The sequence below is a fragment of the Saccopteryx bilineata genome, chromosome 2 (genome assembly GCF_036850765.1).
Source record: "Saccopteryx bilineata isolate mSacBil1 chromosome 2, mSacBil1_pri_phased_curated, whole genome shotgun sequence".
NCBI lineage: Eukaryota > Metazoa > Chordata > Mammalia > Chiroptera > Emballonuridae > Saccopteryx > Saccopteryx bilineata.
In genome coordinates, this window is record NC_089491.1 from 267757184 (window position 1) to 267779108 (window position 21925).

The following is a 21925-nucleotide window of genomic DNA, read 5'->3' on the forward strand; positions in this document are numbered from 1 at the left end:
CCCACTACCCAAACCCTGCTCGAGGTACCAGAAGACCAGACTCAGACTTGTGGGGAACTCATATTTTACCATCTGAAGACAAGAGGAGCTATTTCAAAAGCAAAGGCACTCTCCAAGACCGAAGTGGGAGGGAGCGCCCTCCCCGCCCCTCGCCCCCTCGCGCGTGGGGCCTGTAGGGGGCTAGTGGGAAAGAGAGGCGTCTACACTCGGAGCCAGAGACAGCCTCAAATTTCTTCGGCTGGCAGCGTAGGGCTGACCTGTTTATAGAACTTGCTGCTAAGAAAACATGTAAAAACACACCCCAGCGGTGGGAGAGGATGAACGCGCCCTCCTCCCCACCCTTTCTTAGCACGAGGAAATTCTCTGCAGGCTCAGCTCGGTGCCTTCGCAGCCTTGTTTTGCTCCCAGGAGGCTATCTCCTTCCGATTGTTTTCCTGTCGCTTCGAGAGGCAGAGTGCTACCTTTTTCCTGTTATTTATTTTTTTGTTTTGTTTGGTAACCCCCACCCACCCCTACTTGAGGTCTCGGCTGCCCACCCCGGATTTGCCCTTTGCAACCGGAGTGAAAGGGGGAGGTAACAATCATTGCTGCAAAAGACACTCGGACGTTGGACAGGGCGGGGGAGGGTAGGTTAGGGGCTCCTCACTCGCTCCCTGGAGTCCTAGCTTTGGTTCTCGAAGGGACCCGGCGGGTCGCGCATTCTTCGTCCCCATCCGGGCGCCAGCCTCGCCCCGCCCCGGCAGCTGCCGGAGGAAGGCAGGTAACCGGCTCGGGGAGCCAGTGCCCGCGACTCGCGGGGTCTCGGGCCTGGAGCGGCGCGGCCGCGACCGAGGGCCGGAGCAGGCCGGCGTGTCCGAGACCCCCTGGTGCGGCGCGGGGGGCGCGAGCCGAGCCCCGGCCGGCCCCGGCCGCCCCTCGGGCTGCGAGTGTAATCCGAGGTAACGAGCGTCTTCACCGGTTCAGCGCCGGGCAAAGCCAGGATCTGCAGCGAGGCACGTCCAGCTTCCGTATTTGGAACCGGGGTAAGGGGGGGCGGCGGGAGGTGAAACCCCCTGGAGCCGAAAACCAACTCCAAAGGGCCTCCTGGGGTCCCCGGGGCTGTTGCCGTCTCCCACTCCTTCCTGGGGCCCGACGTTTCTCCCCGTTGCAGAGCAAGGAGGAAAGGGCATTGCGAGGGAAGGCAAGGGCAGGTTCCTAGATCGGAAAGGCCGCTCCTTTCTGCCTCCCCCTCCTGCCCGAGGAGTTTTAGTATTTGGCTTGGAGATGAAATGAACTGAGGCCTGGACGCCAGCAAAAGCAACTCTTAGGAAAAGCGCTCTCCATTCCAAACATTCTCGCTTTCTATGTATGCGCGCGTCTCTGCCTCCCGCTCTCTTCGTTCTCTAAAAGATAAATTTTTTAAAACCCTAAAAGAAAGGAAAGGGAAATTTTCCCAGCCCTCACGAATTCAAATTCCAAACTGGAAACTTTTAAAGACTTCTGGGATCTCTCAAGCCATAACTTCCACCCCAACCTTTGGCCCGGGTCTTGGAGACAGAACAGTCCGTCCACCGGATCACTCCCTGGGTATTCTACACAACTCCTGAAGGATCTGTTGTGTATTCTGTGCAGGCCAGGATGACTGGTTTGGGAGCAAGGCAGCTCCGACTTAGAGTCACATTTTTGAGGCCTCGAGTTTTTTACTGGCATGGAGGAGGAGGCTACGGAGACTGTCAGGCAATCGAGACTGACAGAGGTACAGTGATCTCCTCCCCTCCAACACACACACACAGGTATCTGAGTGGGCCTGGTACAGGGCCAGTGATCACAGAAGGCAGAGGAGAGAAAGGGCTGGTTCTTGGTTCCAAATTGTAAGTCTTGAGCTTGGCCAGAGACTTTGCCTGGGCATAGGGCAGCTGCTCAGTGACCGTCCAGGTCCGGGAGTCCGGATGCCGGATTCAGTGTCCCCAAATCCTGGTCTTGGCAGGTTTTCGAGTCCTGGGGAGCAGGGTGAAATCACCCCACCACCCTTTGTCCTAGACCCACCAAAAGGTTATCCTTTTCCATGCCAAGGAGAAGGGATTTTTATCAGTTTTCAAAACAACTATGACCTGGAACTTGAAGAGCTTATACCCCTCCAATCCCAGCAACCCTGCGCCCACCTAGGGCAGGCCAGTCCCTCCCCCAAACCACTGCCCTCCCGCCGGCCAGCAACAGCTCCCTCTCTTGGGGGACTCAGGGGGATATGAAAGACTCGGTAAGTGTGTTATCTATTTTCCTCTCTCCTCACCCCGCTGGATTGGGGAGACAGGAGCCTATTACCCCTGGGAATGCAGGCAGACTGGCTGGCTGGCGGGAAGGGGCAGTGAGGCTGCAGAAAGGAAGTGGGAAGAAGAGAGAAGGAGAGCGCAAGCGGCTTCTGTGCCCACTGCCCCTCATTCATCTCCCACCTGCCTTCTCTGCTCTCGCCGTCTTTAATTGAAACCCAGTACAGGAAATAGTAATGGATATTGTGCTCAAATTGAGAAAACGTGTCTGTGGCTCCGAGGGGACAGTTAGTTCAGCAGATTTGGAGGAGCCGATGTGTCTTTGCCCTGTCAACCTTCCTGACAGTAGCGGCCATTTAATTTGTCATGCCCTCTCCGTTACAGAGTTCCCTGTTCCCTCTGTCCCGGCTGCTCTCACAGGGCAAGACCCCAGTGCCCCCAGGTCCCTGGCACCTAACAACAACACCAGTGATAATGGAAAAAGCAAAAAACAGAAAACCACAGAAGTAAGGGGTCCTGCTTAAACAAGACCCCCCGTCTGCAGTTGAGGATTGGACAGTGTGGCGTTATATTTTCCCTCCCTCCTTGTAAAGTATTCTGTCCCTTAAACCCCCCAACCTCCGAGCCAAATTCCTGGCACAAGTCCGCAAAGGGACTCTCGACACCCTTACCTGTCTCCACTGAAAATCTGAAAAGAGGATGTTGAATAAAGAAAGGTTTAGGGTGGTCAAAAGTACCCGAGGCCCAAGTCAGCTCTGGCCTGTGTCTCGATGATTCTGGGTCAGATAAGATGAGAGGAAAAATTCCCGGCCTCTTCCTCGTGATTCAGTTCTGCTGGACTAAGAACCGTCCCTCGCGTTATCTTTTTTTTTTTTAAAGTAACTGGGTAAAACACACAAAGAGAGCATTGAAGATGTAGACTGGCTTGAAATTAGGAAACCACAATTAGTTCCTTTTCCTGAGCGAGAGAGAAAGAGGAAAAAAACCTTTACAGATGTGTAAAAAGCACTCTTGCCAGACACACACACACACACACACACACACACTTCCTCCATCCTGTCTTCCCTTGTTTCCCTTCCAACTTATCTAAATCACTAGCCGTGTACAAATTTGCCAGTTTGCAGGGCGACTGGCTTTGATGAAAGGTGGGTGCTAATAAGAATAATGCAGAGGGTGAGATCTTTTCATTTTGCCTCTGCCAAAAACCTATTTACATTAAAGGGAGGTCTGATAAGCGTGGATTAAGTGTATAAGGAATGACGCTGTAGAAACAGAATAAACCAACTGGCGCCAAAGTGAGACTCTGTACTAAAAATACCGCTTCCCCAAGCTAGACAACTTTGACAGTCTTCCCTCTCTCACACATTTCAGACTCTCGCACAGAACTGCCCTGATCAATAATTTAGAGGGCTGTCAGAGGACAGGGAAATGTGTCTTACAGGAAAGCCCTGTGCTGCCGGGGCAAGACAGAGGGCAGGAGCAAAAGCCCCAACATGCCGTCCTCACTCTGGGCTCCGGCCTTGGAAGGGAGGGAGGAAGAGAGAAACAGAGAGAGAGAGAGAGAGAGAGAGAGAGAGAGAGATCAGAGTACTGGAACAGGGGTAAGAGCAGGCTCTGAGAAAAGGGGTGACTTTAAAAAACAGCAAAAGGAGAAGGTGACACTTCCAGCTCAGACAAAGGGGCCCAACTCTTTTCTGTTAGGAGATCTTATCATTCTAGCCAAGGGTGTCAGGGGAAGGTGTTTGCTCAGACCCCAGTTCAGAGGTATCATCAGCCTGTCATGGTTACAGGAAAAGATGAGGGAGGGCGAGAAGGGGGAAATACAGAGGTCACCCAGATGTTCAGAAAGGCAAGAGGAAAGATTCAGAAGGGACCAAGGAAGCCAGAAGCAATAGAAAGGGGAGACAGAGAAAGACTAGAAAAGAGAGCACACGATAAACAGGAAGAACAAGGGAAGTTAAAAGCTAGGGGACAGGGACAGACAAGAAGAAATAGAAACCAAGCACAAGACAGATGGGCTGGGGAGAAGAGAACGTGGAAGGGAACCGAGGGAAGAAAGATCACACATCTACAGCCATAGAACCCTGAAAGGAGATGATCAGAGAGACAGGGAGACATAAATAAAGAAATAGAAATAGAAGCAGAAATAGAAACAAAAGGTGGTCACCCTGTCTAGTCCAACCAAGAGGCTGTGCCTGCTTCTGGATGGGTCAAATATAGAGAAGTTGACCCTCCAGCAAAGATTCTGACCAAAAAGCCTCCCGTCTTGAAAGGAACTATGCTCTTAAAGCAAGCTGGGGTGGGGTGGGGTGAAGGCTAAGCTCCAGAGGAAAATCAAGCCTTCCAGATCTGCACAGAAGTTCTCCACTGGGTTCAGAACTGTGTGTGGGAGAGTCAGGGTTTTGGGTAGCCCAGGTGTGCTTGCATGCGGAAGGGATGCTCGCTTGGATTTGCAGAGGAACCTTGGCCAATAAGCTAGGTGCTCCTGAGGGAGCTACTTCCCTGGGATCCATGATCAGAAAATCACGCCTCGGGTTGTCTTAACTGTGCATGAGAATGGGAGTCCTAGTCAGTTTCAAATTTTGTCCATATCAAAAAGGTTGAGGGGTATACAAGGCGCATTGGGTAGAAACAGTCACCATCTCTCCACTGCTGGGCAACCAGAAAGCCCCTTCTCAGTAAAAGTTTATGTATTGACCGACCCCTGTAGGCAACTTCTTAATTAGGCCTCAGAGCCCTGGAGAAACACGGATGTCCTTATGTCAACAGAGTTCCCAATTTAGCGACACCTCGGACTGAATAAAGCTCCACGGCAAACAGGGGTGAAAGTTTAAGAGGGAATAAGCGTGTAATAGTCCCTAGCCAGACCTCACACATGCTAAAGGGAATATTTACAGCAAAGTTGCCAAAGTAAATGACCCTGCCTACCCCCCAACTTTTCCCTCTCCTCCTCCCCCCTCTTTTTGGTAAAACTCAGATAAACACCCTCCGGTCACAAAAGGGTCGGTCTGTGTCCCCTATATTGTTTAGGACAAGGCTAGCTGTAGGGAAAAGTGAGGTTGGACAGGCACTTCCCAGCGTTTCGTGGGCAAAACCGGAATCTCCGCTGTATCCGTGGCCTGGGCTGAGGGTGGTTGGTTTGATTTTGTGTGCTGTACATATGAAATTTATTCTGAGATTTCTCTGCTTCTTCCCCCATTTTAATAATTGCACTCAACAGTGCTCCTGTGAATTAAACGCTGTGGGTATGCACAGATATTATTGTTATTACTAAAAATCAGGCCTACACGCAAGTGAAAATCCTTTTTTTACAAAAGGTGGAGAAATGTTTGGAGGACACCAGAAGTTCCGTGGGTCATCTTGGAGTCAAACTTCGTCCCCTTCCTCCTTTTCTTAAAGCACCACTTCTCAGACTGCAGAGGGGCTAGCTCATTCAATGTTTCCCTCTGTCTATTGTTGGGCAATGAGGCGAGGAGAGAGAGAGAGGAAAAGATCGAGTGGATCTGCAAAGGGGAGGGGGGAGCACTGTGTAGGGCCCATCTGGAGCCTAAAACCTGGGCTGAGGGTCGTCGGCCTTGTGCGTTCCCCTGGCGGCCAGGCCTGGCACAAGTCCTCACAACACGCTAGCCAATGTTTAACTCGAACGCGGTGGCCACCAGGCCGCTTTTGTTTGTTTGCAAATTAATCACCCAGCGCACGGCCGGCGCCAGAGTGGGTTTATCACCCACCGGGAGGGGGGCGCGGCGGCCCCGCAGAGACAAAGAGGAGTTCGCACCTTCCCGCTTTTGATCCCAAGTTACCGAAGCCTCCCTGCATAATACGAGCCTCCTGGGGCCGAGTCTGGGAGGTCAGTCATAATTGGCGGAAGTTTGCAGACCATTAGCAAGATGTCGACATTTTCGATTCAGAACCCCGCAAACTATTTTCTCCTACGCCCCCTTCCTGGCGCGCTAGAGTGGGAGTGGGGGTCAGGAGTGGCAACTGGGGTGACCCTAGGGTTAAGTTAGAGCAATGGGCAAAAACAGGCCATTGAAGGAGGGGCAGAAATGATGGTGGGTCCATGGTGAGGCCAAAGGCAAGTCGAGATATTTACAAGTGAAATCAGCAAGCTCCCCTCCCACGTTCAAAACAGAAGGGAGGCCAGAATGCCTCAGAGGACCTAGTGAAATGACTCTCTCCTGTGCATCTGAACTCTTGAGACACCGAGTGCGTTAGGACAGTCACATCGTGGTTGCAGAATTGCTTCTTTTTTTTTTCCTACTCGGAGAGGCCAGGCAGAGACTGGCCCTCCGGTGCAGGCAAAACTCGATCGCGGGGATTTGGGGCCGCTCCTGAGAGCTCAGCGAAGCTACCCCAGGCTCTGGAGGCCAGCAATGTGGAAGGGGTGGGTTTTTGCCTCCAGAGACTTGTGAAACACTGCAATGACCTCAGTGGTCAGTCCTAGTTGGGGGAAGGCCCAGCTGCAAGGGACGCAGGAGGGGGCTTTTCAAGCCAACATCCTGGGCTCCACCGCCTCTTCTCTCTTCTCTCGATCTTTCATTTTAACCGTCGTCAGAGAGAGACAGAGAGGACGCCAGAGAAAGACAGACCAAAAGGAAAAGAAAGGGGGCGAGATGGCGAGCCAGACTGAGTTCGCAGAACCACTCCATTCTCTTTGTGACTTCAGGGAATTCTCAGCGCTGGCGCCAAGAGCTCTTAACCATGTGCGTCAAAAATGCGAGGCTGGAAAAGCATGTCGCCTCAAAAGTTCCGCCCCTCTCTCGGTGCGGTTGGCCCACAAAGGATATTCCCCTTCCACTTGTTCCCACTTAGGAGCCTGGAACTGGGGGTTTAGGGGGTACACAAGGCAAAATGGAAAAAAAGATGGTGCGGTCCGCTCGGAGTCAGGCACATTTCTTCTCCCCCTAGGCCATGAAATCAGCCCTTTCTCTGTCCTCTTCCTCACTCGAGAAAGCTCTCAACTCAGGTAGAATAGAACAGTGTCCCCAAGATTTCCCTCCAAGTAGTGATGGCCCAACTCATGACACACACACACACACACACACACACACACACACCCAGTCCCCCTCAGAAGAGAGAAACTTGGTTTAGTAAATCCTCTGACCTGGGCAGGGACCTGCGGTAACAGTTACCAACTCGGCACAGGTTTGATCTGTAAGATCGGATTGCTTTCCTCCCCTTCATACCCCCCCCCCACCCCCCGTCCCTGAACTGGAACCAGTCTCTTTCCTCTGGGGTGGGGTGTTTCACGGTTTGGCTTACAAATTTACTCTGACTACTGAAGATACACGTCCAGGTGGAGAAAGAACTGAGGCACCGAGAGGTAAGTGCGATACCTGGAGAAGATACAAGGCTGGCACACTGCCCCCCCCCCCTCCAGCTCCAAGGGCAGGGCAGCGGTTTGGTCCGGACAGGCCCAGAACCTAGTCCAGCGCCGCGCTCACTCTGTCCAGACCTCAGTCTGTCTCCCCTCGACACTTGCACACGCATTCAGGTGGAACACGAGGAGCCGAAATCCGGACCTGAGACCAGATCTAAAAGGGTTACTTAAGGCATTTCACAAAATCCCCAGTCTGCCTCTCCGAGTGAGCGCAGACAGGGTCCGCGGTGCAGGCTGTGTCCGCGTTTACGGGTACGTGTTTTTCCGCGGGTGGTTCGGTCCCAGTGTGCCGGCGCGTGTTCGCGTACTGATGTGCTCGGGGTGTTTGGGTCTATCTCCACACTCAAGTTCGGGTGGGGCACGGTGAAGAGGGAACCCTCGCACGTGCGTGCTGAAGTCTGGCCTCATCCTATGTGCTCGCGAGCCCAGATGCAGGGGAGACCGGCACGGAGAGACACCCGAGCTCGGGAGTCTTAGAGCGGCAGCCGGGCGGAGCTTGGCTCCACGTGGGGCTAGAGAGCGCGCAAGCCTGGAGTCTGGGTGCTCGCCTCCCTGCGGCTGCAGCGGGCTTTTGTTGCGCCCAGCGGCCGAATGGCAGTTCGCAGGAGGCTTTCCCGTCCGCCTGGCTCGTCCGGAGCCGGTTAGTAAGAGGGTGAGCCGAAGAGAGAAACGGCCGCGGCGGCGGAGAGGAGAGCAGAGCGCGCGAGAGGCGAGCGCCCCTGCCCGGCGCCCGACGATCTCTCCGCCTTCCTGGCCCAGCTCACTCGCTCCCTCCTCCCTCCCTTTCCTCCCTGGCCCTGCCTACTCCCTCGATCCCGGGCTAGATGACTGAGGCATTTCAGACGTGGGCTGAGCAAGAGCTAGCGAGCAAGCTGAGGGGCCGCAGCGATCTCTCGATAAGCCACCTAGAGGCGACTTGGTGCGCGCGCTCCCCAGTGGCGCCCGCCCTCCCTCTGATCATGTTGACATATTCACAGGACAGGCAGTAGTACCGATGCGGCGCTGCGACGTTACAGTTTCCGACACCTTCTTTTTATAACTCGGCTCTATTCCCCCCCAGCACTCGACCTGTGAAAACCACGCCTATGCAGCAACACAATTGGTCCGAAAGCGTCAAAGAGCCAATCAAGAGGCCCCCGGCTCCCCGCAGCCCAGAGCAGAGCCCGACCTTCTAGAGCCGCCGAGCAGACGCCCGGGGAATTCTAGAGGCGGAGGAGGGTGGCCAGGAGCTCTCGCTGGCTGCTTGCTCCCTCCTTCTCCTCGCGCTCCCTCTCCCACTCCGTCTCTCTCCTTCTCTCTCTCTCCCTCTCCCTCCTTTTCCTTTTCCCCCCTCCATCCTCCCTGCCCTGCGCGTCTGTACGCAGATTTAGGAAGTGAATTCGCTCACGTTTTAGGACACGGAAGACGACAGGCGCGGGAGAAGAACGCGGCCAGATTCGGATTGAAACCCAGACACTCTCCGGAGGCTCGGAGCGGAGGAAGGAGGAGGAGGAGGCGAACGGAAGCAGTTCAAGTTTTGATAGCGCTGGTAGAAGAGGGCTTAAATCAGAGATTTTTTTTTTTAAAGAGAGAGACTTTTTTCCGCTCTCTGGCCGGCGGTTCAAGCCGGGTCCAGCGCAACTGCAGGCGCCTCCTGCAAGAAAGAGGGAGAGGAAGAGACATAGGGGGGCGGGGGAAGAAGAAGGAGAAGAAAAGGTAAAAAGTCTCCTAAGAGAACCGTTCTCATTTGCAACAAAGAACTCGGGGCTGGGGCGCGGTTCCTGGGACCCAGAGCTGGAGTGTCCATTGCCAGCCCAGCGGCAGGGCTCCGGCGCCAGTCGAGAGCTTGCTCGCTGCCCTCGCCTCTGAAACGACTTGCAAGAGCGGCTTTTTAAAAACGCAAGGCACAAGGACAGTCACCCCAGCGACTATGTCTCCCGATCGCTCGCCTTGCCCTCTTTAAAATTGGCATTTTCCTCCCCGAAAGACACTTACCCCCCTCCCTTTGAGGTGCCTTAGTTGTGATTTCCACCCCCTTTTTCTCTCTCCTTTTTCTTTTTTTCTTTTTTTAACTATGTGCTGCTGTTAAAAAACAAAAACAAAACCAAACAGCAGCTGCGGACTTGTCCCCGGCTGGAGCCCAGCGCCCCGCCTGGAGTGGATGAGCCTCTCCATGAGAGATCCGGTCATTCCTGGGACAAGCATGGCCTACCATCCGTTCCTACCTCACCGGGCGCCGGACTTCGCCATGAGCGCGGTGCTGGGTCACCAGCCGCCTTTCTTCCCCGCGCTGACTCTGCCTCCCAACGGCGCAGCGGCGCTCTCGCTGCCGGGCGCCCTGGCCAAGCCGATCATGGATCAATTGGTGGGGGCGGCCGAGACCGGCATCCCTTTCTCATCCCTGGGGCCCCAGGCGCATCTGAGGCCTCTGAAGACCATGGAGCCTGAAGAAGAGGTGGAGGATGACCCCAAGGTGCACCTCGAGGCCAAAGAACTTTGGGATCAGTTCCACAAACGGGGCACCGAGATGGTCATTACCAAGTCAGGAAGGTAAGCAAGCCGAGGGCCTTCTCCCCAAACTCTTGGAGGGTTTTTCCTCCTTTTCTCTCTCTCCTCCAAGAACAGTCGGTTTGTCAGTAATGTTGGCTTACAGGAAAACTTTGGTTCCCCTGGAACTGTGCACAGACTCCCTGGCCTGCCCCTGTGGCAGGAAATTTCAGCTTACCTGGTGTCTGCAGGCGGTAGTTTTTCCTTCCTAAGTCTGCAGCCTGGGTTTCCTATAGAATAGATAGATTTTTTTTTTTTTTTTTTAGTAGAGCCCAGACATCTCTGCAGAAAGAAAGAAAATCACCCCATTGCAGGGAGTTTCACTGTTCAGACCTTCCTGAAACATCCTTATGGCTTTGTGGATGTTGTGTTTTTTGTCTGTTTTCATTTTGTGCTCTGAGAGAAAAACTTAAAGCCCCTTTCTTTTGTGTGGTAGCGAGAGACCCCAGATCCTCTGGCCCTTTCTGTCCCCCAGACTAGCTTCTGGGTCTGGAGGGGCCTGAGCCTGTGGCTGCAGGGTCACAGAGGAACCGAAGGGCATCTGGGTTTGTTTGTCCACACGGCTTCACGTGTCCGAAATCCAAGGGGGAGAGTTCAGCAGGCAATTTTGGGGTAGTTACGATTATGTTTGCAGACCCAAGGAGCCTGGGGGGGGGGTCTAGACACACATGCTGGCGTTTTGTGTGTAAATATTATCAACCATATTTTACAGAGAGGTCCTTTCCTGACCAAACTCTCCTGTCACTTAAAATCACTGATTTAAAAAAATATATGGCATTGAAGTCTATCAAGGTATAACATTGAAAGAATAAAAGTAAAACACCATTTTTGATGTCTTCAGCTTTCTGGGTCTTTCCAAGCTACGTGAGGCCAAAAAGTTGGGCATAAGAAGGCTCAAACCTGGGAGACATGGAAGCCAGTTTCACAGCAAAGTGCTTTCCTTTTAAGTCGAAAGTATAGAATGGCGACACTTCTGGGGAATAAGCAGCAATTTGGTGGCGCAGTCTCGCAGTTTGGGACTGGCCCGAGCAGTCAGTCGGGGGAATGCTGTTAGCAGCTCCTAGGCGGATTGGTTGTCAGGCCCCGGAGTTCACCCCAAGCTACCAAATTCGTTTTTAAGAACTCACCGAAGTCCACTTTCATTTTTCGCCAGCAGCGGGGTTGCTGTTCTGAAGCAGGAGTTGCTTCAGAGTAAAACTTTGACGTTTATTTCCTTGATAAGTTAAACCTTTTCTCATCCACGGCTGGTGGAAAATTCTAGCTTTAACTGACGGCACTTTTCAAATTCTACCGTAAGTGGTTTAGAACTAGGCACCCACAGGAAAAGACATGGGCAAGAGTTTCTCTGTAAAGAGGGCAATCTATAAAGTCACACAAGACAGAAAAATATATCAAGAAATTAGGAGATGATGGAGGGAAATGCAATGAATGCTACAACTCACTTGTTTTGAACCATGGAGCATTTAAAGATAAATGAAGCCCATTTAATACTCCTGCAATAGCAGAAAACAATTTTGTGTCCAGCCGTTCTACTTTGAAACATATAAGCTCTTTTATACACTTTCAATTTGATTTACGTATTTTAGGGTAAAGAGAGAACCAAACTCAAGATTCTACATGACTTTTTTTCTTGTTCTTTTCTCTTCTCTCTTAATTCAGGCGCATGTTCCCCCCATTTAAAGTAAGGTGTTCTGGGCTGGATAAAAAAGCCAAATATATTTTGTTGATGGACATTATAGCTGCCGATGACTGTCGATATAAATTTCACAATTCTCGATGGATGGTGGCGGGTAAGGCTGATCCTGAAATGCCAAAGAGAATGTATATTCACCCGGACAGCCCGGCTACCGGGGAACAGTGGATGTCCAAAGTTGTCACTTTCCACAAACTGAAACTCACCAACAACATTTCGGACAAACATGGATTTGTAAGTTTCATCGCTTCTTTCAATAAAATGTTCTCTTTCTTCACTCCAAATAAGTCAGTACTTTCCCCAGGCCATGTAAAATCGTGAGGTTTTTTTTTTTTTTTTTTTTTGCTCAGACTTCTCTCTTCCTCGCTGCTGTGGTGAAAACGTAAAGAACTTGTTTGATCTGCAACAGAGTTGCAGAGTCAGAGTCCGGGGTATATTTCTCTTCCCAGAATGGAAGGCCTGGCCTTTCTAAAAGAAAGGTAGATCTACCACCTTCTGTTCTAGGGCAATTCTAGGTTTTGGGAAATGCCTGACCTGACAGTGAAGTTCAAAACCAATCCTTAGGCTGTAAACTCAATTTTAAAATGACGTATTCATCAAGTTTTTAAGGTATCATTCTTCTCTTTTGAAATCAGCCGTAGTATTTCTTTGCAGAGTGTTAAGGTTCCGAGTCTCGACTACGTCAGTTAAAGGGGTGTGATTCTATTTTTAAGAAGACTGTTTTTTCCCGTTTTACTCAAAAAGCATTGGACATAAGTAAATGTCAGGTTTACTGGAAATGAGACAGATTTTCAGTATAAAAATTGTGTGTGTTGGGAGTGCATAGATATATTCAGTGGGAACATACTTTAGAACTTTCAGGAGACTTGGATTGCTTGTAAAAGTCAAGCAAAGGACCTTTTGACCCTAGTCCCTACCCCTCCCCAACATTTCAATAAAATAAACAGTGATAAGCGAGGAATAAGCAGAAAGATTAGGCCCAGGAAGACGAGAAGGGCGCGGAAATTTCTTCAGCGGGCAGGAATTGCATTTGAAGCCCTTGATTTGATTAAGGCATAAATATTCCTCTCTAGAGTTCAGCCTTTCAGGGCTTTAAGTGGATTGGGCTCGTCAATTAGTGGACGCTTAAAGGACTGAATCATTTTGTAAATTAAAATGCATGTTTTTTTCTATCTTTTAAGACTTTGGCCTTCCCAAGTGATCACGCAACGTGGCAGGGGAATTATAGTTTTGGTACTCAGGTAGGCTAGGGTTCAAGGTTGGAATGAACCTGAGATGGTGAGGGTGGGGGGAACCCTTTGGAAATTGACGAGCAATTTGGATTCTCCAGAAGATAACATTTGTGGAGTGACAAGTACCCAAAGAGGTGCTCCCTGGAGGTGGGCTCGGTACCAGCATAGTACCCTCCGGTGGGGTAGCTGTCAGCCTGGCAGGGGTCCTGAGCTCCTGTGTGTCCTGCTAAATCCCATTTTGCTGTTGTGTCTCTCCTCCCCCCCATGCCCCTGCAGACTATACTGAACTCCATGCATAAATACCAGCCCCGATTTCATATCGTGAGAGCCAATGACATCCTGAAACTTCCCTATAGTACATTTCGGACATACTTGTTCCCCGAAACCGAATTCATCGCTGTGACAGCATACCAGAATGATAAGGTAATCAAAGACACTTTTCTTTCTCTCTCTCTCTCTCTCTCTCTCTTCTTAATGGTGATATTTCTCCTGTCCTTTCAGCTGCTTGGGGTGAGGGTGAGAAAATCACCGGAGAATTGGGATGGGGTCTTGAATTTTCTTTTGTGATTTGACCGTCAGTGGAGCTTTGGGGGGTGGAGGGGAAGAGGCATGGGCCCATTGCGAAGGCAGAAAATAAAAGAAGAAATAAAAAGTGACCAAGTAGGAGTCAATGCTGAGTGAAAAAATGCCAAGCTAACTTTGCCAGGGAGACGCTCGCTCGCTCGCTCGCTCCTAGAACCACCGTCTCTGATGCCCTCCGCCCCCACCCCTGACCCCAGGGCTTTCTCCTGTTCCTTCCAAGGTTTATCTTCCTTCCCTTCAGGAAGAAGGATCAAGAAATCAGGTTCCAAAGGAACCAGCTAAAAATTTAAAGGCAAAAGCCATTGGGGATCCTGGGAGAAGAGTCCCAGGGCAGATCAGCTTTTTCTCCCTCAGCCAGAAATCGCGAGTAGCTGGTCTGGTTTTTATTACCTTTTATGCTGCTGTGTTTTTTATGGTGTGTGTGTGTGTGTGTGTGTGTGTGGTTGGAAAAACCTACTCTGATCACAGGGTCATGCTAATTGAGTTGTCTGAGGCTTTTGAGAGGAGGTGACCAAAGTCACCACTTCATTTGAAGTTTTTTTTTTCTCTCTCCCTTGGGCCTGAGGCCGGGGATTAGGAGTATCCCCAAATGGAACAGCAGGCTGCACCTGGTATGTAAAGTTATGGTGGCCTGAAGGTCAGGGGCACGGGTAGCACAGAGACACAAAGTGACTCTTGCTGCTGAATCACCAGTCACCAGTCTGGCTGTTGGCAGGCAGTTGTGGGGGTAGGGGTAAGGGGCTACTGAGGACCCCTGCCCCTCAACTCCTGACCCCTTGGAGCCCAGTGAGAGTGCAGCTCACAGGACAGCACCTTGCACTTTAAACTCACTATCACTCTAGGTGGGTCCTCTGTGGCCGGTGGGTGGGTGTTTCAGGTGTGTTTCCTTAGTCTGCAGACTAAGATACCATGACCTCCTGTCCCTGCAAGTCCAGCTCACCAGAATTTATTCCAAGAACAAGGATCTAGCCACGGGGGGTCCTCTTCCTCCTCTAGGGACCTCAGTATATATATATTTATTACTTTTGCCTCCAAAGGGAAGGGATTTGAAAGATTACATACTACGGCCTTTTTCCTCGTTCTGTAGAATGCATGTTCCCTCTAGACTCAGAACCCCGTGAATTACTGTAACAATAAATTGTAGCATTTTTGATCAGACAAAGAGGCCAAGGGCCTTTTGGTGGCAGAAGCATATAAAAGAAAACAAATGTTTTCAGTGGTCACTCAGTCCTTTTACATCTGTAATTGTCAATATTATAATTCCTCAAGTGCCTGCCCCACCCAGAAAAGAAAAATCAAACCCACTCCAGCACTAGGGTAGCAAAACCCCATAAATCATGTTATTAGAATCACAGAGAAAAAAAAAGTTGGAGTGTATGGTCTGTGTGTCTGTGTGTGTGTTGTGTTTGGGGCCAAAGAAGGGGAAAAAAAAAGTGTGCCACCACATATTTTATGATGAATTGCACGGTATTAAAAACAAAAGGCGAAATGAAAGCCTACTTTTCAGATCCCCAGGTTTTCACGTTTGACAATTCTGACAACTTTTCCATTTCTAAGCCCAAGTTGTCGGCTGCCCAAAAGAAAAGAACAAGGGATTTCCCAGGCGGGGTCATTGCTGCCTGGAATCCTGGTTTGGCCCCATATGGGAGATGCAAGCGGTGGTGCAGTTTCTTTGGAGTTTCATCTCGGACCCTTACAGACTTCTGCTATTAACCCTTCTCCCTTTCCCTTATCCTGGCACAACCCCACGGCATCTCCTGTTGGCAGTCAAATTTCTAGTCAGCTGCTGAGTTGGGGGAAACACCCCCCCAGAACAGTCTAGAAAATGAGGCCAACATGTCTTTCTTGCTTGTGTGTCCTCCTCCAGATAACTCAGTTAAAAATAGACAACAACCCTTTTGCAAAAGGATTCCGGGACACTGGCAACGGCAGGAGAGAAAAAAGGTGAGAGCTGAGACAAAGCTTCATTTCTCGGGTTAATTGAGAAAAGTCACTTCCGCACTAGGACCCAAGTTTCAGCTGTGTGAGTGCAGGCGCTGATAATGAGAAGGATTGGGGGGTGCTGGTTTCAGTACACTGTGCTACTTCTACGGCCTGCGTGTCACCTTAAAGGAAATTAAATAGGCCATCTCATGCTGCTGTCAGGAGGAAAAGCATCAGGGCTTATCAATTCTATACAGATGTCTATTCCTAATTAATTGAAGTTACTCCTGAGCAGGTCCCAGGAAAGAACTAAGCCATTCACAAAACGCTTTGGAATTTTTTTTGCTTTTCACTCTCTGTCTTGCAAAGGCCATCAAGAACGGGAAGCCCCTGGACAACTCTGTGTCTCCCTCCTTCATGGGCACTTGTATCATTTTGCATCAAGCAGACAGCTGGATAGTAAATGAAAGAAACTCTCCTCTCTCCCACCTGCTTTCAAAGAATTTCCAAAATCCAGAAAACCAGCCCAACTTTTTAACCTAGACCTGGAGGGAGGGGCAGGCATTAAAACATAATTTCTAACAGCTAAATAGATTTTTTTTTTCTTTTTACTCCAATTAATGTGTTGGTGAACCGAAAAGTTCACCATGAAATAACCACTTCCTCCCATCTTAGCTACCAGTGGGGAGTTTGGTTGTTTGTGTTTTACGGGTTGGGTCCCCCGTCCCCCTCCCTCTGTCAGGCCGGCTGTTCAGCTGTCTCTGGCCAGCTCCAACCTCCCCTCTTGCGTTTTGCTTTTAAACAAAACTTCACAGCCCAAGTCCATGCCCTTTCCCTAATGGAAACTCTGATCTTGAATAAAGTGCAACCTAAGCCTTCTTCCTCCCAACACCCTTGTGCCACAGAGTTGAGCCCAGTTAGAGGGTCAAGAACAATGCGTGGGTCTGTGTGGCTGTCCCCCGGGGCGGGCAGATTTCAGAGTTAGTGTTGGTGTGGGCGGCAGGCGGGTGAGGTGTGTGTGCCTCCGTGAAGAGGGTGAGACACAAAGGGGGGAAATGTATGTTCTGTTCTCTAACGCTGGGCGTGGGCTTCTTCTGCAGGAAACAGCTCACCCTACAGTCCATGAGGGTGTTCGATGACAGACACAAAAAGGACAATGGCACCTCTGATGAGTCCTCCAGCGAACAGGCAGCCTTCAGCTGCTTCGCTCAGTCCTCCTCCCCAGCTGTCTCCACAGTCGGGACATCTAACCTCAAAGGTAAGTAAGCCTGGTCACCCCGGTTTCTGGACTCCAGGTCTTGGAGGCCTGGAAAAGTTGGAGGCTGGGCATCTACCAGGGAGCTTGCCCTTCAAAAGCTTCAGACCCTTCTAGAAGTCTGTAAACAGGAGCCAACGATCAACAAGGGTGATCAGGTGTGCCACCCTTCCTGAGCTAGTATAAAAAGCGCTCAGAATCCCTTCCTTCAAACCTGAGTTTGGCTGTAAGGGTGGTGGCTCTTGGTGAGGGTAGCTTAGAAAACATGTCTGGATCACTTCTGACTTTTTACCATCTTAGAATTCAAGAGTAAAATGAATTGGACAGGGGTGTGTGTGCTGGGGGGGCAGGGATTCTCTGCCACCTAGAACAGGGAAGGGAACAAGGAAACATCCAGTGACAGGGCAACAACCTGTGAGAGGGGCTGGACCACTGGACATCTGAGTCTCAGAGGGAGGGAGGGTGAGGGAGAATAGGAGTTTGGGAAGGGAGGAGATGGTTCAAATCCCCAGTCAGTTAGCTATGTTTAAAGAGCAAAGAACTATTTATTTGGAAAGACACACACATGCTCTCACAACGGGAAGAAACCTGTTTTTTACGTTTAATAAAATGAAAGTCCTTTATGTTGTCAATCCATTAAAGCTTTAAACATAAAATAAGATCCCTTTTTTCTTTTCTTTTTTTTTTTATTCTGGTAGGACACCCACAGAGGGTGTGGTAAAAGAAAAAGAATCTGTAATTGTCTGGGGGCAGGGAGGGGCTGCCTATCACCCACCTCTGTCTGCAGGGACAGGGGAGAAAGGAAAGGCTGACGTGTGTGTGCGCGCGCGCGTGCGTGTGTTGGTGGCATGGTGTTCAGTTCTGCCACTCCCAATTCAGATGTCAGGGTTCTCACCAAGCAAATCCTTCCAAAAGAATTCACAGATGTGTGGCAGGTACACATCTCCATCACTCACTGAAGAAAGACACCCCGTGGTAACTAGAAGGTGTTCCCACAGTGAGTTTTAGCATAAGTTTTATTTTGAAAAAGTAAATTTGCAATCGAAAGGCGAGTTAAAGGTGGTCTGGCAAATTAAGAGCTCTATCCATGCTTGCAAAAAACCGTGAAATTCATTACTGATTTGGGGCAGAATGTCTGATTTGGGGGAAGGAGTCCAGTCCATCTAAATCCTTTATTAGCTTATTGAACCTTTCCACTAAAGTTATGCAGTATTGTCACTCCCATTTTGCAGATTAGAAAACTGAGGTACAAGAAAGGTTAAGGGGCTTTGCCAGGTGTTACCCAGCTAGTAAGTGTCAGAGCCAAGATTTATAATGGAGAACTGGCTTCCATGGGCCCAGATTGGAGCTCACGCCCTTCCGCCTGGCTTTTGTTCCACTCCTTTGGCAGATCTGTGTCATAGCGAGGGTGAGAGCGACGCCGAGGCCGAGAGCAAGGAGGAGCACGGCCCGGAGGCCTGCGATGCGTCCAAGATCTCCACCACCACGTCGGAGGAGCCGAGCCGCGACAAGGGCAGCCCCGCGGTGAAAGCGCACCTCTTCTCAGCCGAGCCCGGCGGCCGGCCCCGGGACAGCGGGCGGCTGGACAAGGCATCGCCCGACTCGCGCCACAGCCCAGCCACCATCTCATCCAGCACCCGGGGCCTGGGCGCGGAGGAACGCCGGAGCCCGGGCCGCGAGAGCGCGGCCACGTCCAAGGCCGAAGAAGCGCGCGCGCTGCCGGCCAAGGAGGCCTTCGCGCCGCTCACGGTGCAGACGGACGCGGCCACCGCGCACCTGGGCCAGGGTCCCCTGCCCGGCCTCGGCTTCGCCCCCGGCCTGGCTGGCCAGCAGTTCTTCAACGGGCACCCGCTCTTCCTGCACCCCAGCCAGTTCGCTATGGGAGGTGCCTTCTCCAGCATGGCAGCCGGCATGGGGCCCCTGCTCGCCACTGTGTCGGGGGCCTCCACCGGTGTCTCAGGCCTGGATTCCACGGTCATGGCCTCCGCTGCTGCGGCGCAGGGACTGTCGGGGGCGTCCGCGGCCACTCTACCCTTCCACCTCCAGCAGCACGTCCTGGCCTCTCAGGTATTTATGGTCCTTCCTCCTGCCTCTCTCCAGCCCCAGTCTGCAGTCCAAGTTTCTCTGCCTTTTTGATATCAGAGCCTCATCCAGTCCCCCTGGTCTAGTAGCTTAAGTAATAATAAAGATGATTGCTAGGTGCAAGGTTTATCTCCTAGATTCATCATAACATTACAACTGCCCCCCCCCAGACACACACAAATTTTTTTCTCTCTCTAAATTATGGGCTGTTAAAGAACAGAGTAGGTAGGTAGGTAGTAATAACGATAACTATGCACAGTACTTAGGTGGTGCCTGGCACTCTTCTAAGCACTTAATCTATTTTGGCTTCTGTGGTACATCCTCATTTTATAGATGAGGCCCAGAGATGTTGAGTACCTTATCCAAGGACACACAGCTGATAGGTAGTGGAGCTAAGGCTCTACCCCAAGCAGTCTGACCCCAGGGCCTTTTCCAGGGTCTATGTGACTTTAGCTCAGAGCTGAACTGTCTCTTAAATGTCTCATAGCCAGTCTTCCCTCAGGAATTAAACAAGGGGGAGACTGAGGCCTGGGAAGAGGAAGTGACTCTCTGGATAGAAACTGAGTCTGTCAGTTTCCTTTCCTCCCATTTGAAGCTTTTCCCTTGTTCCCAGCCCCAGCAGGCCAGCCTGATCCCCAAAGGGTTAATGGTTCGTGCACACATGGGAAATGTCAGAGTTGAGGGACAGCCTGGCGGCCTCTGTAGGTTCAGACAGCTGTGCTGGGACACGGTGCAGCCTGGGAGAAGGCTCGGGCGGCTTGGAAACACTGAACCAGTGACAAGGTTCTATGGAGTTTTCTGCACACCCTTGCCTTATGTTTTGTCTGAGCACATTAGTCTCCCTTCCTGGAGCCAAGAGGCAGGATTGGCCTCCCCCTCTGGGAGGAGGAGGGGACTGAGAAAAGGCTTGGTTTCTGGCCTTTCTCAATTCCTGCCATCTCCTCCGTTAGCCCCTCCTGAAGACCAGGCCAGAGGTGGGCAGGTGATATCTGGGCAAGGGGCTGCACAGGCATACCAGTACTAAGGGTACCTCAAGGCAAGGGACAGAGAAGTGGCCCAGGTCAGGGGTCCCTGGATTAGACATTTGGCTTCTGCTACTTGCTAGCTGCCTTGTGCCCCTGGGGCCTATCTTGCTTTTTCTACCTGTATGTAGCACCAGCAAATCAGACTAGGTGACTTCTTTGACTCTGTTGATAGTAAACCCCCTCCCCAATTTCCTTTTCCTTGAGATCTTCTCTGGACACCCCCCCCCCCGTTTTGTTTTTCATTTGTGAAACTTCTAGGGTTGAAGTGAAAGGACTTGGGAGGAGACTGAGAAAGAAAAATAATTATGTCTAAAAATGTATGCCCTCGGATTCTCACTCCGCTACCATTGTGGGGCAGACTGTAGCCCCACTTAACAGGTGCAACAACTGACCCTGATGGGAGAATTTCTAACAGGCCTGTTGGCTAGGCGCCCTACATAGCATATTGAAGGCATTAGCTCATTTAATGTCCACAAAGTTCCCAATAGTACATGCATTATTTAATATTTCCTTGTTGTTCTTTATACACACACACACACACACACACACACACACACACACACACACGAAAGCTGAGGCACATGGAGCCTGAGGGTGACACAGCTAAGATTTGGAATTTGAATCTAGAGAAATAAGTCTGAGTGTCTTCCTCCCTTCCCCCACTACACGCTGCCCCTCCCCCAACTAGGGAGTGGAAGACTGACTTGCACGAGATCCCGCCCGGTGTGTTGGGGGGAATAAACAAGGTTAGATCCTTCCTACAGCGCAGGCCCTGGGCTGACTCGCTGTGTGCGTTTCTCTTCCTCCCCCAGGGCCTGGCCATGTCGCCTTTCGGAAGCCTGTTCCCTTACCCCTACACGTACATGGCCGCCGCGGCGGCCGCCTCCTCTGCAGCGGCCTCCAGCTCGGTGCACCGCCACCCGTTCCTCAACCTGAACACCATGCGCCCGCGCCTGCGCTACAGCCCCTACTCCATCCCCGTGCCGGTCCCCGACAGCAGCAGCCTGCTCACCACCGCCCTGCCGTCTATGGCGGCGGCCGCCGGGCCCCTGGACGCCAAAGCCGCCGCCCTGGCCGCCAGCCCGGCCTCGGTGGCCGTGGACTCGGGCTCCGAACTCAACAGCCGCTCCTCCACCCTCTCCTCCAGCTCCGTGTCCTTGTCGCCCAAACTCTGCCCGGAAAAAGAGGCGGCCACCAGCGAACTGCAGAGCATCCAGCGGTTGGTCAGTGGCTTAGAGGCCAAACCCGACAGGTCCCGCAGCGCGTCCCCATAAACCCCTCCCCAGAAAAGTCTCTTCATTCCAGTCCAGTCACGTCTGCAGTGCACTTTGTTGGATGTAAAATAAACCACAGGCGTGCAGCGGGGTTAGCCCTGCTTTGTGCAGTCCTGTCTGGCAAGGGGTGCCGGACTCCCTGGAGAGAATGTGCTAGAAACAAGCCTTGTCTTCTTGGTGTGGTTTATATATCCGGGATCTGGCTCCGATTCTGGGGGCCCAGAAACGTCTGTTGCATTGAGCTGTTGGGGGTGGGAATTAAATCAGGTTTGGCCAGAGCACCTCCACAGAGGCTGGTCTGGGAGCCTGGGAAAAAAAGGGTAACCCAGGCCCACCAGGAGATGTGTTGAAAGGCTTCTCTCCCAGTGCAGATTTATATATATATATATATTTTTTTCCCCTTTACCGTGTCAAGTGGAAACAAAAATAAAATTTTAAAAAATTTACCGGGGGCAAATGAATACATGAACATGATTCTGTTTGAGAAGATTAAAAACTTTATAGTGACTTGCGTATCAGTTTGAAATAAATTACTGAGCAGGTTTTTTTTTTTTTTTAAGTGAGCAGGAGAGTATCGCTGCCAGCCTTGTTTAGTCTCTATTAAGGAAATCTGTGTCTTTTTAATATTCTTGTGATGTTTTAAGAGCCACTATAGGTCTCTTCTTGCATGTTCCACAGCAATGTATTTGTGGGTTATTTTTCATTTT

At 51.2% G+C, this 21925-nt stretch overlaps 1 protein-coding gene across 2 annotated transcripts; it reads left to right on the top strand.

The window, feature by feature from the left end:
• Positions 1 to 675: 675 nt before the first annotated feature.
• On the top strand, positions 676 to 21365 carry TBX3 (T-box transcription factor 3). 2 transcript variants are annotated; one of them, XM_066260497.1, is made up of 9 exons: positions 676 to 1022; positions 8687 to 10155; positions 11812 to 12079; positions 13027 to 13086; positions 13354 to 13500; positions 15527 to 15603; positions 16683 to 16840; positions 18228 to 18904; positions 20757 to 21365. In XM_066260497.1, the coding sequence occupies exons 2-9, from the start codon at positions 9767 to 9769 to the stop codon at positions 21216 to 21218; spliced, it is 2238 nt and encodes a 745-aa protein (XP_066116594.1). In that variant the 5' UTR covers positions 676 to 1022; positions 8687 to 9766; the 3' UTR covers positions 21219 to 21365. The 2 variants fall into 2 exon arrangements, with proteins under 2 accessions (XP_066116594.1, XP_066116595.1); XM_066260498.1 differs by lacking the exon at positions 13027 to 13086 and having other exon boundaries at positions 679 to 1022.
• The last annotated feature ends 560 nt before the right edge of the window (positions 21366 to 21925 follow it).